General features: G+C 44.5%; 1 protein-coding gene across 1 annotated transcript in view; it reads right to left on the bottom strand.

Annotated features, from left to right (window-relative positions):
• Positions 1 to 5,320, bottom strand: part of LOC125705209 (uncharacterized) — a 170,038-nt gene extending 164,718 nt beyond the window's left edge. Inside the window, exon 1 of the mRNA XM_048971648.1 lies at positions 5,023 to 5,320. Coding sequence (XP_048827605.1) covers positions 5,023 to 5,245 — 223 coding nt within the window. The 5' untranslated portion in view covers positions 5,246 to 5,320. The remainder of the gene's footprint in view (positions 1 to 5,022) is intronic.
• Positions 5,321 to 17,415: the final 12,095 nt, after the last annotated feature.

The raw sequence follows: 17,415 nt of genomic DNA, 5'->3' as shown, positions 1-17,415 counted from the left end.
CCCTTTGTTTCCCCTGTTCCCTTGTATTAACATAGTATTTAATTTAGGATCAGTTCTAACATAATGTTTGGCCCTTTAAAGCACTCATTCATTTTGTCAGTGAACAACTGTATAAATGTTTCCACTGCAGTTTGTTTTACTCTCCTAAAATCCACAGACTTGTATAATATACACATAGTACTTTGTGAAAGTCTTGGCCCATCAAGAAAAATGATGTTGAAATGATCTTCATGTTCATGTAGAAGTTCAGTATATCATGTCCATGAAAGCTTGCCAGCTCAGTCATTTCAGAACCTCTCCTGAAGTCACCACAGTATTTGCAGCAACCATCCAATACCCCCATGTACTTTTTCAATTAACCAGTAACACACCTCCTATGGCTAATCAATATCTCACTGACTTTTCTTAACCAGCTAAATTAGTGAATTAAATGAGCTGGTGGTGAAACTTTACAAATAGATGGAATGGCTGAGGAGAGGTTTGGGAACTGAAGCGGTGTTCATCTAACCATCCAGTGAGATGTTAGTAACTTTTTTTGGAGAACAGAAGAAATTACTGTTAGTTATTATTGTGATGGAACAAAAACAAATGAAGGCTGTGTGTGTGTGTGTGTGTATATATATATATATATATATAAGAATTCAATGGCTTTGAGAATTATGTATTTTAATAAATGTATTACCTGTACATTACCTCACCTGAATCTTTTCGTAGGAAATGCAGCAGAGTATTACATAATTTTCTCTCTGCTGGAATGTAATTGTCACGATCGGGGTGTAGCAGACGGGCGATCGTGCGGGTAAGGAGCAGGCAGGCAAGCGGGATACGGGGAAAACGGGGTTTTATTAGGGGAAACCGGAGCAGGACGGGAAACAGACATTGACAACATCAATGACGGACGAAGGACTCGGGTAAGACACGGACTGAAATACACAGGACTGATTGAAAATAATCAGACACAGCTGGGTACAATCCGGGAAACACACGTGGTTAGGCAGGGGGCGTGGCACACAGGAGGAGCCGACGAGCAGGGCATGACAGTAATGAAGATGAGACCTTCATTGAAATGGTAAACTTTTCACATTAAACTTGATTACTTTTGGGAGTTAAGTAACATTCGAATTTAATAGCTGAAATGATACATGTGAAAGTATTGGATTTGCTTTTGGTTTTCTTTTAACTGTGACTAATTAAATCTTTCCAGGTGCAGTGTGACCTGGGCCAGAGATGGGCGCATTTTCAACGTGCTAAATTTGAGCCACAACATGAGGGAAACTATTTCTGCAACAAAATGCATACTGAAATAGTTTTTAAGGAAAAGCACCGAAGATTTTTGACATGCACTTTACTCTTACATTTTTTTTCTACCCAAATTCTGAATACTTAAATCAGAATAAAAAACAATGTATTTTGTTTATTATATGTTAACTAGTAACTTTGTTTAATTATTAAAATCGAAGTTGAGCGGTTTTAATGACCATTTTGTAAAGTGTCTTTAATGGAATAACTTCTTTCAAATGGTGCAAATACATCAAGTCTGTGAGCTTGTTTCAGTCTGAATAGTGTTAACAGTGCATTTCAAAATTGGGAACACAGCTCATAACTTACATCCTGGATGCTGATTTTGTGTTAAAAAAGATTGTAATGCTGGGTTGCCAACATACGCAACCGGTGTGACACGCTGTCAGACTCTCATTACCTGAGACTGGTAATATTTTTTGGAAGATCACCCTTCCCCCTACTGAAAGACATCCGGAGAAATATGACTATATGTTTTATTATTGGGATAAATTTCCCTCAATATGCTTTACCAAGTGGATCATATCATCACTACTTAAAGAACTTTAATGGTGATAAACCAGAGGTAGCGTATTCTGATAACCCAGATACAGCCATCAGAACATCTGATATATCAGAATATAATGTGTTTTTTTGTCCATTAAAGTTTCATAATATCTGTGTTATCATTAAATGAATGAAAGCATGTTCTGTTGGGTTAATCTGACTATCAGAACGTTCTACCTATATAAATACAAGCAAGAAGCATGTATTGATAGGCTAATTTGGCTGTCAGAACGTCCTACTTATAGATATGTACGATGGACACATAATATGGTAGTATATTCTGATAAGGTAGCACGGATTGATAGACATGACTACAAATTTACACTACAGTAGGATGTTCTGATAAAGTAGGACGTTTTAAAACACCAGCATTATCTTTGGTAAGATGGACACTCGTGCTGGGTGAAAGGTTGTCATACTAAGTCACATGGTAGAAACGGCAGAAAGGTGGAGAACATCGTGAGATTTTTCCTGTTTCTCAATTGGGAAAGAGGATGTGGACAGCAGGTAGAGGAGGTAACGGAAGGAGATCACTGTGAACACGGTATCTCCCTTAATGCGTGTTTGCTCTCTGCATTTTCATAAAGGCAAGTAAGATGTTTCTTGTTTAAGTAGTATTACTGAATATGCATTTTTTTTGTCTTCTAAAGTTGGTATTTTCACATTGGTTAACCTACGACAGCAAGCTAGTCTCACTACAGAGGGTAGCAGAAATGGGTTAATCTGTTCGTGATAAACTAGCGTTCCAGAGTGAATGCTTTTCACAGGCAACAGTAAACCGCAAAACTGTAATGACCCGTTTATCAGTGCATGTATGTGTATATTCCCATGCATGGATTATAAGCCACAATGCTGAATAAGGCTGTCACTGTGTGCTGTGCTCTGACAAACCAATGCGCAGCTATGGTTTAAGTTTAGAAACATTTGCAAGTACAGTTTCAAGTAACGTTCCACATGTCGTCTGGAAGGATCTGCACAAACTCATTGTATACCGAGCCTGTCTTCTGCTTGCCACTTGTATTTCATTTTAAATATTACCAATAAAGTTTATGTCCATGCAATGACATTTTTCTGGTGTTCTTGACTCTTTTCCTTTCTTAAACACCTAAATTACTAGTGTGTTTTGGTAATGAAAGTTGCTTATTACTGATTACATAAAACATTACATTTTCGTGGAGAAAAACAACAATATGAAATACTAAGTTTGTTAACCGAATGTGTTTACACCCGCGATACACTCAAAATGGCGAATTGGGGCGTGTCACGTGCGGACACGTGACCGACAAAGACCGAGTATGAAATTAATGACAAAAGTAGTCGATGCGAAAATACACTTTGAATTACACTTATCGAATAAAAAGCATCCCCGCGACCCAATAGGATAAGCGGTTTGGGAAATGGATGGATGGATGGGAATAAAAAGCATTTCATCAATGGTGCTTTGAATTTTTAGGGGCTGCAATTCAATATGTCTATACATTTAAAACATTGAAAATTTCAACTGAAAACATTTAAATTGTAACGTAATTGCTTAAACATTCATAGAAAAATATTCGGCTTCCAAAATTCAGTCTCAAAACATACCGCTTATAAAGTGCATCTTTATAATTCAGCCACATGAATTCAGTTCATTTATTTTCGCCTCAAAATAAATTTCAAAAGAACAAATTCAGCTGAAAATATTCGATGTGCTTTATTCGCATCGTTATTATTCAAGCGGTGATATTCAGTCCTCTTATTTCTGCTGTACGATATTAAGTTCTGTTATTTTCGCTGTTTCAAATACGCTGCCACAACTTCCGTGGTTTAAAATGCGGTCCGAAATTCGACCTCCTACACCCGGGACCAGCAGGATGAGCGACAGGCTGCCTGCCGGTAGAGAAGCGCGCTCAACATGCAGCAAGCGGCAAGTTCGCAGGCCGCATTAATTATCACCAAACTTACCTTGCTGCTCGGCCTCCGGCAGGCGAGCAGGAGACGCCGGGGATCCGGGACGCACCGGACCCGCCTGCCCGCCAAAACCTCGGCGACCGAGGAGGGCGGCGCTGCAGCGGACTCAAGCCGCTTCCCACTCGGCAGTGACGAGAAGCCGCACCGCCGGAAGTCTCCAGCAGCCCCATGCGCTGGCTGCCCGCGGAGAAGGGAGCCTGGCTGTGTGAGGCGCTGGGCATGGTCACCGCTGGAAGATGAGCCGGGTGCCGTTAAGGCGCGGAAGAAGGGTCGGAGCCGGCCGGGAACCGACATTCCAGCACCGGCCAGCAGCTAGGCAGGGCACCGAGGGGACGCGACTGGCATCGTCACTGAGGTGGGGACTGGGCGGCTTTCTAAATTAATTTTTATTATTTTTAAAGACGGCATATCTGAAAGTCTGACCTGTACGTTTCGGCTAACGTAAATGACAATAGGAGGAATAAAACTCACCAACCACTCAACATGTGCGTCAGCTATACAATTTATTTTTTGTTTTATATAATACAACACTTATTTAATAGGTATATGTTAGGCTGCTTGGTTGTCTCCGTCCTCCACGTCTCTCTCATCAACGGCGGACTGTGGTCGGTCTGTACATTTCGCCGTCCGATTTTGTACATGTCGGCATTTGCCTCCTTCTATTTAATTGCCGCATGGGCCTCCTTGGTTGCGGCTCCGGCTCCTTTCCTAAATCGCCTTCCGATTGACTCTGCCTACGGTCGTGTTTAGACCTCAGTGGCTTCACTTCTTTTTTAGGCTCTGCGCTCCTGCCCAATCGGCTCCTGACGATGCGTCGTCTTAACCGCTCACAATTTATGTATGCGTCGGAGCCGGGCATGGCCACTGGGCTCATTTCCTTCTCTCCCTCCTCATTGCCCGCGTCAGAGGCAGGCGTGGCCACTGGGCAGCTCTCCTGCTCTCCTTCATCCTTGGCTTCCTCAGAGCCGGGCATGGCCACTGGGCAGCTCTCCTGCTCTCCTTTATCCTTGGCTTCCTCAGAGCCGGCCATGGCCACTGGGCAGCTCTCCTGCTCTCCTTCATCCTTGGCTTCCTCAGAGCCAGGCATGGCCACTGGGCAGCTCTCCTGCTCTCCTTTATCCTTGGCTTCCTCAGAGCCAGGCATGGCCACTGGGCAGCTCTCCTGCTCTCCTTTATCCTTGGCTTCCTCAGAGCCGGCCATGGCCACTGGGCAGCTCTCCTGCTCACCTTTATCCTTGGCTTCCTTAGAGCCGGGCATGGCCACTGGGCAGATCTCCTGCTCTCCTTTATCCTTGCCTTCATCAGAGCCGGGCATGGCAACCGTATCCCTGTCGGTATCTCGCTTTGTATTTTTTCTCATCTTTTTCAAAAAGTTAAGGAAACCGCACTTCTTTGGGCCCTGAACATTTTGCTGTTTCGGGCCTTGTGCCTTAGTGCAGCTTAATCCCATAATAATGATAGCTAAAGTTCTCTTCTACTAATGCTTCCTTTGAGAGAGTCTCTAAGAATGAAATGTGAAGGTCAAACTGCTATTTATATAGCAAAATCTCCGTTGACAAGTTCCGGAATTCTAGTGCGTAGTGACATCAGAGGTCCATCCATATAAGGCATGTGTCATTTCATTTTCCATGCCAGTATAGAGTATGCTGATTGGTTTAAAAAATAATAAAAAAAAACACCTGTCTCTGTGTGTGTGTCTTATCCCTTATCCTACCAATACAATCCATGTTATTACTTAAAAGCTTGTTTGCAATCCTTCACTGCTGATAGCTTTCAGTAACTTCAAGTAAACATTAATTGTGTTAATATGATCAGTGTTTCCCCTACCATTATATTAGGGGGTCTCTCCTGCCCCCCCCCCCCCAATGTCACCTCCCGCCCACCTTGAAGGTCAAGTTAATTTCATTTAATTTTATTTTCTACATAGCAGCAGATCACAATAAAAGTCATTTAAGGTTTCCTTCCCTATAGAACAGGTCTATACATTGTCCTTTTATTAAACAAACTAAATAGCCTAATGTTATTTATCTTATTTACGCCACAGCTTGTCATTTTTGTCTCTACATGGTCGCGTGTTTACAATTCTCATCTGCTCTCTGTATCGCGCATGGCGGAGTTCCGCCCCAACGCGCGTGCACACAGACAAAAATATCTGCGCTTTTTAACTGGTGTCATTAAAAGAAACACATGAACACCATGAATCCTGTCGGTGTCCATCTGCCCCCCCCCTCCCCCTCCCTCCAATAGCTGTAAGCCTAGGGGGAACACTGATGATGAAATTAATATGGGTTCATTTTAACCCCAATATAATATAATTGAAATTAGCACACGGTCATTTGAACTTCAACACTTTTAAATATGTATTGACTTGAAAGTAGGGTGTCATGGAGGCTTAGCTGGAGGCCCTGTTGTCTGTCACCGATGGGTTTGGGGCTTTGAATCTCATCACTGCTTGGCAGGGGTGCCGTAATGGTGGGGGAAAGTTAGGATGATTCCAAGGGCCCCTGGATGACAGGCGGCCTAAAAAATTTGGAGAATAGCTGGATTGGTCTGGAGTGGGGGGCCCAATATGATATACCTTCATGGGGCCCACAGTCTCTAGCAATGCCCCTGCTGCTCGGTATATGTTCCATAGTGTACGAGTGTGTGTGTATATGACCTGTGATGGACTCGCATCCTGCCCAGGATGTACCTTAGCCTTGTGCCCCGTGCTGCTTGGCACGGGCCCCAGGTGACTCTGCCCAGGGCAAGCAGACTGATGGTTGGGTGATTCTTCGATATGGAAAGCGCAAAGGCTCAGGACACAGAAGTTACATCATACCTTTGGGGTTTGGTGGTCAAAGATGACTTTCAAGTGTTGCATGCATTTTCTCTGGATCCTCTGTTTTACTCCCAAGATGGAAAGAGGTGTATTTAGGTAAATTTGTGTCTCTAAATTGCCTTGTGTGTATGACTGGGTGTGTGTTTGCCCGGTAACAATCATCCAGGATGTTACCCTGGTTCTATGCCTCAGCCGGTCCATGTTTTTGCTGTGTCTCCGGTCCATCTGTGTCTTCTTCAAATTGACTCCTTGATTTTGTGTGATACTTTAAATTAGGACCATGGAAAACATGAACTGAATAAATAGTTCCATTTATTAAAACAGCATAAGTGGAAATTAGTATTTTTAAAAGCACTAACCAACGCAGAAATGGAAAACAATGATGTGACATTATGAGAAATAAATTGACAAATTCATAAAAAAAATTGGCATGATTAAAAAAAAACACCAGTGAGTGATTGAAATCGTCTCATTCGAGGCAGTAGGATGAGGAATTTGCGCGCACACACACGCACATATTGTACTGCCATTGTAATGAGATAATCAATACATTTACTTTATTTTTACATATTTTGCATATTCACTTGCCAGTGGTTTTAATGTTGTGGCTGAACAGTGTCTGTCTGTGTGTGTTTGCACAGATCAGATTTGGCGATCAAAATGTCCCCAAAGTGTGATAAAACTCAAAACTTACTTTTTGGGGACATTTTTCATAACCACAATTTTATTTAAAAAAAACTCAGCTGTGGGCAGCTAAAACTGTTTGCAGGACCCCTTATATGACAAGAATCATCGGCACGATTCTGGAGTTGCGACATTTGAAAACGAGATCGCTATAGTCCCCCTTTTGTGAAAAAGCATTACAGAAAGTCGGATAAGTGAGACTGTAAACATGAATCCAGTGTCAAAGCTGCGGGAAATGAAAGGCCAGGCCTATGGCCACCGCTGATTGTGAATAGGACTTGGGTTCAGGAGACTTTCCGATATTTCTGCGTTTTTAGAAGTTTTCCAAAATTTCTGAAATATTACGTAGTCTGTGTCTCTCTCTGCTCCCGCGACACCTCGGTCCGCCCGACGCCACAGAAGCAGTGTTTCATTTTATCAGTTTGTAACTTGGCGGCAATCTTACCTTCAGACAAAATAGACGCAAAGGCCTGTATGTCTTCAGCACCTATCTCTGCACATTCGGAATGGAAACCTCTGAATCACCATCCATACTCAAATTTGAATCCCATAATCAGAATATCTCTAGCGAACTGACATTTGAGGTTATATGTACAATACAATAATTTTAGCGATTATTGTTTTAAGGCTGCATATCTGAAAGTCTGACCTGTATGTTTCGGCTGAAGTAAATGGCAATAGGAGGAATAAAACTCACCAACCACTCAGCATGTGCGTCAGCTATACACTTTATTTTTTGTTTTCATGGCACTTGTATAATAAGCATATGTGAGGCTGCTGGGTTAGTTGTCTCTGTCCTCCATGTCCCTCTCCTGGTCCAGTTTACAGTCCTCATTGGCGGACCGTGGTCAGTATGAACATTTCGGTGTCCGACTTCGTGCATGTCGACACTTGCCGCCTTTTATTAAATCTCCTCATTGGCCTTCTCGGTTGCGCCTCAGGCTCTTTCCCCAAGTCGCCTTCAGACTTTGTGTTCCTCTGGTCCAGGGTAGAACTCAGTGGCTTCATTTTCTTTATTGGCTGTGCGCCCCTGCCCAGCCGGCTCCTGACAATCCGGCGTCTTAGCTGCTCACTGTCTATCTTTAGCATGTCTGAGGCAGGCCTGGCAACTGGGCAGCCCTCCTGCTGTCCTTCGTCTGTGCCTTTGTCTGAGGCAGGCCTGGCAACTGGGCAGCCCTCCTGCTGTCCTTCGTCTGTGCCTTTGTCTGAGGCAGGCCTGGCCACTGGGCAGCCCTCCTGCCGTACATTACTGTCTTCCTCACCAACAGAGCAATCGTTCAGAACCACTTCAGCCACCGTATCCCTGTCTGTGTCTCGCCGTGTATTGTTCCTCATCTTCTTCAAAAAGCTTAGGAAACCGCACTTCTTCTTTAGGCCCTGAACATTTTTGCTGTTTAGGGCCCTTTGCCTTTGTGCAGCTTAATTCCATATTAATGATAGCTTAGCTTCTCTTCCACTAATGCTTCCTCTAAGAGAGTCTGTAAGAATGAAATGTGAAGGTGAAACTGCTATTTATATAGTAAAATCTGTTGTGACATCAGAGGTCCATCCATATAAGGCATCTGTCATTTCATTGTTTACGCCAGCAGAGAGTATCCTGATTGGTTTAAAAAATAATATTAAATCATTATTTAAAAAAAATACCTGTGTGTGTGTGTGTGTGTTATCCCTTATTCTACAGTACCAACACGTGTGTGTGTGCATGTGGAATTGCATAGCCTGGGAAGGCCAACCTTCTCTCAGGAGAGTCTAAGCCCAACTTTTTCACAGAATTACTGGTTTTAAATATTCAGCAAAATTGAGGAAGCAAAAACGTCCACATGGTGAACAACGTGGAAAGCTGTGGGCAGCTAAAACTGTTTGCAGGGCCCCTTATATCGCACGATTCTGGAGTTGCGACATTTGAAAACGAGATCGCTATAGTCCCCCTTTTGTGAAAAAGCATTACAGAAAGTCGGATAAGTGAGACTGTAAACATGAAACCAGTGTCAAAGCTGCGGGAAATGAAAGGCCAGGCCTATGGCCACCGCTGATTGTGAATAGGACTTGGGTTCAGGAGACTTTCCGATATTTCTGCGTTTTTAGAAGTTTTCCAAAATTTCTGAAATATTACGTAGTCTGTGTCTCTCTCTGCTCCCGCGACGCCTCGGTCCGCCCGACGCCACAGAAGCAGTGTTTCATTTTATCAGTTTGTAACTTGGCGGCAATCTTACCTTCAGACAAAATAGACGCAAAGGCCTGTATGTCTTCAGCACCTATCTCTGCACATTCGGAATGGAAACCTCTGAATCACCATCCATACTCAAATTTGAATCCCATAATCAGAATATCTCTAGCGAACTGACATTTGAGGTTATATGTACAATACAATAATTTTAGCGATTATTGTTTTAAGGCTGCATATCTGAAAGTCTGACCTGTATGTTTCGGCTGAAGTAAATGGCAATAGGAGGAATAAAACTCACCAACCACTCAGCATGTGCGTCAGCTATACACTTTATTTTTTGTTTTCATGGCACTTGTATAATAAGCATATGTGAGGCTGCTGGGTTAGTTGTCTCTGTCCTCCATGTCCCTCTCCTGGTCCAGTTTACAGTCCTCATTGGCGGACCGTGGTCAGTATGAACATTTCGGTGTCCGACTTCGTGCATGTCGACACTTGCCGCCTTTTATTAAATCTCCTCATTGGCCTTCTCGGTTGCGCCTCAGGCTCTTTCCCCAAGTCGCCTTCAGACTTTGTGTTCCTCTGGTCCAGGGTAGAACTCAGTGGCTTCATTTTCTTTATTGGCTGTGCGCCCCTGCCCAGCCGGCTCCTGACAATCCGGCGTCTTAGCTGCTCACTGTCTATCTTTAGCATGTCTGAGGCAGGCCTGGCAACTGGGCAGCCCTCCTGCTGTCCTTCGTCTGTGCCTTTGTCTGAGGCAGGCCTGGCAACTGGGCAGCCCTCCTGCTGTCCTTCGTCTGTGCCTTTGTCTGAGGCAGGCCTGGCCACTGGGCAGCCCTCCTGCCGTACATTACTGTCTTCCTCACCAACAGAGCAATCGTTCAGAACCACTTCAGCCACCGTATCCCTGTCTGTGTCTCGCCGTGTATTGTTCCTCATCTTCTTCAAAAAGCTTAGGAAACCGCACTTCTTCTTTAGGCCCTGAACATTTTTGCTGTTTAGGGCCCTTTGCCTTTGTGCAGCTTAATTCCATATTAATGATAGCTTAGCTTCTCTTCCACTAATGCTTCCTCTAAGAGAGTCTGTAAGAATGAAATGTGAAGGTGAAACTGCTATTTATATAGTAAAATCTGTTGTGACATCAGAGGTCCATCCATATAAGGCATCTGTCATTTCATTGTTTACGCCAGCAGAGAGTATCCTGATTGGTTTAAAAAATAATATTAAATCATTATTTAAAAAAAATACCTGTGTGTGTGTGTGTGTTATCCCTTATTCTACAGTACCAACACGTGTGTGTGTGCATGTGGAACTGCATAGCCTGGGAAGGCCAACCTTCTCTCAGGAGAGTCTAAGCCCAACTTTTTCACAGAATTACTGGTTTTAAATATTCAGCAAAATTGAGGAAGCAAAAACGTCCACATGGTGAACAACGTGGAAAGCTGTGGGCAGCTAAAACTGTTTGCAGGGCCCCTTATATCGCACGATTCTGGAGTTGCGACATTTGAAAACGAGATCGCTATAGTCCCCCTTTTGTGAAAAAGCATTACAGAAAGTCGGATAAGTGAGACTGTAAACATGAAACCAGTGTCAAAGCTGCGGGAAATGAAAGGCCAGGCCTATGGCCACCGCTGATTGTGAATAGGACTTGGGTTCAGGAGACTTTCCGATATTTCTGCGTTTTTAGAAGTTTTCCAAAATTTCTGAAATATTACGTAGTCTGTGTCTCTCTCTGCTCCCGCGACGCCTCGGTCCGCCCGACGCCACAGAAGCAGTGTTTCATTTTATCAGTTTGTAACTTGGCGGCAATCTTACCTTCAGACAAAATAGACGCAAAGGCCTGTATGTCTTCAGCACCCATCTCTGCACATTCGGAATGGAAACCTCTGTATCACCATCCATAATCAAATGTGAATCCCATAATCAGAATATCTCTAGCGAACTGACATTTGAGGTTATATGTACAATACAATAATTTTAGCGATTGTTGTTTTAAGGCTGCATATCTGAAAGTCTGACCTGTATGTTTCGGCTGAAGTAAATGGCAATAGGAGGAATAAAACTCACCAACCACTCAGCATGTGCGTCAGCTATACACTTTATTTTTTGTTTTCATGGCACTTGTATAATAAGCATATGTGAGGCTGCTGGGTTAGTTGTCTCTGTCCTCCATGTCCCTCTCCTGGTCCAGTTTACAGTCCTCATTGGCGGACCGTGGTCAGTATGAACATTTCGGTGTCCGACTTCATCATGTCGACACTTGCCGCCTTTTATTAAATCTCCTCATTGGCCTTCTCGGTTGCACCTCAGGCTCTTTCCCCAAGTCGCCTTCAGACTTTGTGTTCCTCTGGTCCAGGGTAGAACTCAGTGGCTTCATTTTCTTTATTGGCTGTGCGCCCCTGCCCAGCCGGCTCCTGACAATCCGGCGTCTTAGCTGCTCACTGTCTATCTTTAGCATGTCTGAGGCAGGCCTGGCAACTGGGCAGCCGTCCTGCTGTCCTTCGTCTGTGCCTTTGTCTGAGCCAGGCCTGGCCACTGGGCAACCCTCCTGCTGTCCTTCGTCTGTGCCTTTGTCTGAGCCAGGCCTGGCCACTGGGCAGCCCTCCTGCTGTCCTTCGTCTGTGCCTTTGTCTGAGCCAGGCCTGGCCACTGGGCAGCCCTCCTGCTGTCCTTCGTCTGTGCCTTTGTCTGAGGCAGGCCTGGCCACTGGGCAGCCCTCCTGCTGTACATTACTGTCTTCCTCACCAACAGAGCAATCGTTCAGAACCACTTCAGCCACCGTATCCCTGTCTGTGTCTCGCCGTGTATTGTTCCTCATCTTCTTCAAAAAGCTTAGGAAACCGCACTTCTTCTTTAGGCCCTGAACATTTTTGCTGTTTAGGGCCCTTTGCCTTTGTGCAGCTTAATTCCATATTAATGATAGCTTAGCTTCTCTTCCACTAATGCTTCCTCTAAGAGAGTCTGTAAGAATGAAATGTGAAGGTGAAACTGCTATTTATATAGCAAAATCTGTTGTGACATCACAGAGGTCCATCCATATAAGGCATCTGTCATTTCATTGTTTACGCCAGCAGAGAGTATCTTGATTGGTTTAAAAAATAATATTAAATCATTATTAAAAAAAAATACCTGTGTGTGTGTGTGTGTGTGTGTGTTATCCCTTATTCTACAGTACCAACACGTGTGTGTGTGCATGTGGAACTGCATAGCTTGGGAAGGCCAACCTTCTCTCAGGAGAGTCTAAGCCCAACTTTTTCACAGAATTACTGGTTTTAAATATTCAGCAAAATTGAGGAAGCAAAAACGTCCACATGGTGAACAACGTGGAAAGCTGTGGGCAGCTAAAACTGTTTGCAGGGCCCCTTATATCGCACGATTCTGGAGTTGCGACATTTGAAAACGAGATCGCTATAGTCCCCCTTTTGTGAAAAAGCATTACAGAAAGTCGGATAAGTGAGACTGTAAACATGAAACCAGTGTCAAAGCTGCGGGAAATGAAAGGCCAGGCCTATGGCCACCGCTGATTGTGAATAGGACTTGGGTTCAGGAGACTTTCCGATATTTCTGCGTTTTTAGAAGTTTTCCAAAATTTCTGAAATATTACGTAGTCTGTGTCTCTCTCTGCTCCCGCGACGCCTCGGTCCGCCCGACGCCACAGAAGCAGTGTTTCATTTTATCAGTTTGTAACTTGGCGGCAATCTTACCTTCAGACAAAATAGACGCAAAGGCCTGTATGTCTTCAGCACCCATCTCTGCACATTCGGAATGGAAACCTCTGTATCACCATCCATAATCAAATGTGAATCCCATAATCAGAATATCTCTAGCGAACTGACATTTGAGGTTATATGTACAATACAATAATTTTAGCGATTGTTGTTTTAAGGCTGCATATCTGAAAGTCTGACCTGTATGTTTCGGCTGAAGTAAATGGCAATAGGAGGAATAAAACTCACCAACCACTCAGCATGTGCGTCAGCTATACACTTTATTTTTTGTTTTCATGGCACTTGTATAATAAGCATATGTGAGGCTGCTGGGTTAGTTGTCTCTGTCCTCCATGTCCCTCTCCTGGTCCAGTTTACAGTCCTCATTGGCGGACCGTGGTCAGTATGAACATTTCGGTGTCCGACTTCATCATGTCGACACTTGCCGCCTTTTATTAAATCTCCTCATTGGCCTTCTCGGTTGCACCTCAGGCTCTTTCCCCAAGTCGCCTTCAGACTTTGTGTTCCTCTGGTCCAGGGTAGAACTCAGTGGCTTCATTTTCTTTATTGGCTGTGCGCCCCTGCCCAGCCGGCTCCTGACAATCCGGCGTCTTAGCTGCTCACTGTCTATCTTTAGCATGTCTGAGGCAGGCCTGGCAACTGGGCAGCCGTCCTGCTGTCCTTCGTCTGTGCCTTTGTCTGAGCCAGGCCTGGCCACTGGGCAACCCTCCTGCTGTCCTTCGTCTGTGCCTTTGTCTGAGCCAGGCCTGGCCACTGGGCAGCCCTCCTGCTGTCCTTCGTCTGTGCCTTTGTCTGAGCCAGGCCTGGCCACTGGGCAGCCCTCCTGCTGTCCTTCGTCTGTGCCTTTGTCTGAGGCAGGCCTGGCCACTGGGCAGCCCTCCTGCTGTACATTACTGTCTTCCTCACCAACAGAGCAATCGTTCAGAACGACTTCAGCCACCGTATCCCTGTCTGTGTCTCGCCGTGTATTGTTCCTCATCTTCTTCAAAAAGCTTAGGAAACCGCACTTCTTCTTTAGGCCCTGAACATTTTTGCTGTTTAGGGCCCTTTGCCTTTGTGCAGCTTAATTCCATATTAATGATAGCTTAGCTTCTCTTCCACTAATGCTTCCTCTAAGAGAGTCTGTAAGAATGAAATGTGAAGGTGAAACTGCTATTTATATAGCAAAATCTGTTGTGACATCACAGAGGTCCATCCATATAAGGCATCTGTCATTTCATTGTTTACGCCAGCAGAGAGTATCTTGATTGGTTTAAAAAATAATATTAAATCATTATTAAAAAAAAATACCTGTGTGTGTGTGTGTGTGTGTGTTATCCCTTATTCTACAGTACCAACACGTGTGTGTGTGCATGTGGAACTGCATAGCTTGGGAAGGCCAACCTTCTCTCAGGAGAGTCTAAGCCCAACTTTTTCACAGAATTACTGGTTTTAAATATTCAGCAAAATTGAGGAAGCAAAAACGTCCACATGGTGAACAACGTGGAAAGCTGTGGGCAGCTAAAACTGTTTGCAGGGCCCCTTATATCGCACGATTCTGGAGTTGCGACATTTGAAAACGAGATCGCTATAGTCCCCCTTTTGTGAAAAAGCATTACAGAAAGTCGGATAAGTGAGACTGTAAACATGAAACCAGTGTCAAAGCTGCGGGAAATGAAAGGCCAGGCCTATGGCCACCGCTGATTGTGAATAGGACTTGGGTTCAGGAGACTTTCCGATATTTCTGCGTTTTTAGAAGTTTTCCAAAATTTCTGAAATATTACGTAGTCTGTGTCTCTCTCTGCTCCCGCGACGCCTCGGTCCGCCCGACGCCACAGAAGCAGTGTTTCATTTTATCAGTTTGTAACTTGGCGGCAATCTTACCTTCAGACAAAATAGACGCAAAGGCCTGTATGTCTTCAGCACCCATCTCTGCACATTCGGAATGGAAACCTCTGTATCACCATCCATAATCAAATGTGAATCCCATAATCAGAATATCTCTAGCGAACTGACATTTGAGGTTATATGTACAATACAATAATTTTAGCGATTGTTGTTTTAAGGCTGCATATCTGAAAGTCTGACCTGTATGTTTCGGCTGAAGTAAATGGCAATAGGAGGAATAAAACTCACCAACCACTCAGCATGTGCGTCAGCTATACACTTTATTTTTTGTTTTCATGGCACTTGTATAATAAGCATATGTGAGGCTGCTGGGTTAGTTGTCTCTGTCCTCCATGTCCCTCTCCTGGTCCAGTTTACAGTCCTCATTGGCGGACCGTGGTCAGTATGAACATTTCGGTGTCCGACTTCGTGCATGTCGACACTTGCCGCCTTTTATTAAATCTCCTCATTGGCCTTCTCGGTTGCGCCTCAGGCTCTTTCCCCAAGTCGCCTTCAGACTTTGTGTTCCTCTGGTCCAGGGTAGAACTCAGTGGCTTCATTTTCTTTATTGGCTGTGCGCCCCTGCCCAGCCGGCTCCTGACAATCCGGCGTCTTAGCTGCTCACTGTCTATCTTTAGCATGTCTGAGGCAGGCCTGGCAACTGGGCAGCCGTCCTGCTGTCCTTCGTCTGTGCCTTTGTCTGAGCCAGGCCTGGCCACTGGGCAACCCTCCTGCTGTCCTTCGTCTGTGCCTTTGTCTGAGGCAGGCCTGGCCACTGGGCAGCCCTCCTGCTGTCCTTCGTCTGTGCCTTTGTCTGAGCCAGGCCTGGCCACTGGGCAACCCTCCTGCTGTCCTTCGTCTGTGCCTTTGTCTGAGCCAGGCCTGGCCACTGGGCAACCCTCCTGCTGTCCTTCGTCTGTGCCTTTGTCTGAGGCAGGCCTGGCAACTGGGCAGCCCTCCTGCTGTCCTTCCTCTGTGCCTTTGTCTGAGCCAGGCCTGGCCACTGGGCAGCCCTCCTGCTGTACATTACTGTCTTCCTCACCAACAGAGCAATCGTTCAGAACGACTTCAGCCACCGTATCCCTGTCTGTGTCTCGCCGTGTATTGTTCCTCATCTTCTTCAAAAAGCTTAGGAAACCGCACTTCTTCTTTAGGCCCTGAACATTTTTGCTGTTTAGGGCCCTTTGCCTTTGTGCAGCTTAATTCCATATTAATGATACCTTAGCTTCTCTTCCACTAATGCTTCCTCTAAGAGAGTCTGTAAGAATGAAATGTGAAGGTGAAACTGCTATTTATATAGCAAAATCTGTTGTGACATCACAGAGGTCCATCCATATAAGGCATCTGTCATTTCATTGTTTACGCCAGCAGAGAGTATCCTGATTGGTTTAAAAAATAATATTAAATCATTATTTAAAAAAAATACCTGTGTGTGTGTGTGTGTTATCCCTTATTCTATAGTACCAACACGTGTGTGTGTGCATGTGGAACTGCATAGCCTGGGAAGGCCAACCTTCTCTCAGGAGAGTCTAAGCCCAACTTTTTCACAGAATTACTGGTTTTAAATATTCAGCAAAATTGAGGAAGCAAAAACTGTGGGCAGCTAAAACTGTTTGCAGGGCCCCTTATATCGCACGATTCTGGAGTTGCGACATTTGAAAACGAGATCGCTATAGTCCCCCTTTTGTGAAAAAGCATTACAGAAAGTCGGATAAGTGAGACTGTAAACATGAAACCAGTGTCAAAGCTGCGGGAAATGAAAGGCCAGGCCTATGGCCACCGCTGATTGTGAATAGGACTTGGGTTCAGGAGACTTTCCGATATTTCTGCGTTTTTAGAAGTTTTCCAAAATTTCTGAAATATTACATAGTCTGTGTCTCTCTCTGCTCCCGCGACGCCTCGGTCCGCCCGACGCCACAGAAGCAGTGTTTCATTTTATCAGTTTGTAACTTGGCGGCAATCTTACCTTCAGACAAAATAGACGCAAAGGCCTGTATGTCTTCAGCACCCATCTCTGCACATTCGGAATGGAAACCTCTGTATCACCATCCATAATCAAATGTGAATCCCATAATCAGAATATCTCTAGCGAACTGACATTTGAGGTTATATGTACAATACAATAATTTTAGCGATTGTTTTTTTTTTTTTTTTGAAGACAGCATATCTGAAAGTGTAGTAACTGACAAGTAAATGACAATAGGAGGAATAAAACTCACCAACCACTCAGTATGTAAAATAGCTATACACTTTATTTTTTGTTTTCATGGTAATCATATAGTTGTGTCCGACTTTGTGCGTGTCGGCACTTGCCGCCTTTTACTGAATCTCCTCATGGCTCTTCTCCGTTGCGCCTC

This window comes from Brienomyrus brachyistius, chromosome 12, assembly GCF_023856365.1.
Source record: "Brienomyrus brachyistius isolate T26 chromosome 12, BBRACH_0.4, whole genome shotgun sequence".
NCBI classification, from domain to species: domain Eukaryota; kingdom Metazoa; phylum Chordata; class Actinopteri; order Osteoglossiformes; family Mormyridae; genus Brienomyrus; species Brienomyrus brachyistius.
This window is presented reverse-complemented; position numbering and strand designations above follow the sequence as displayed.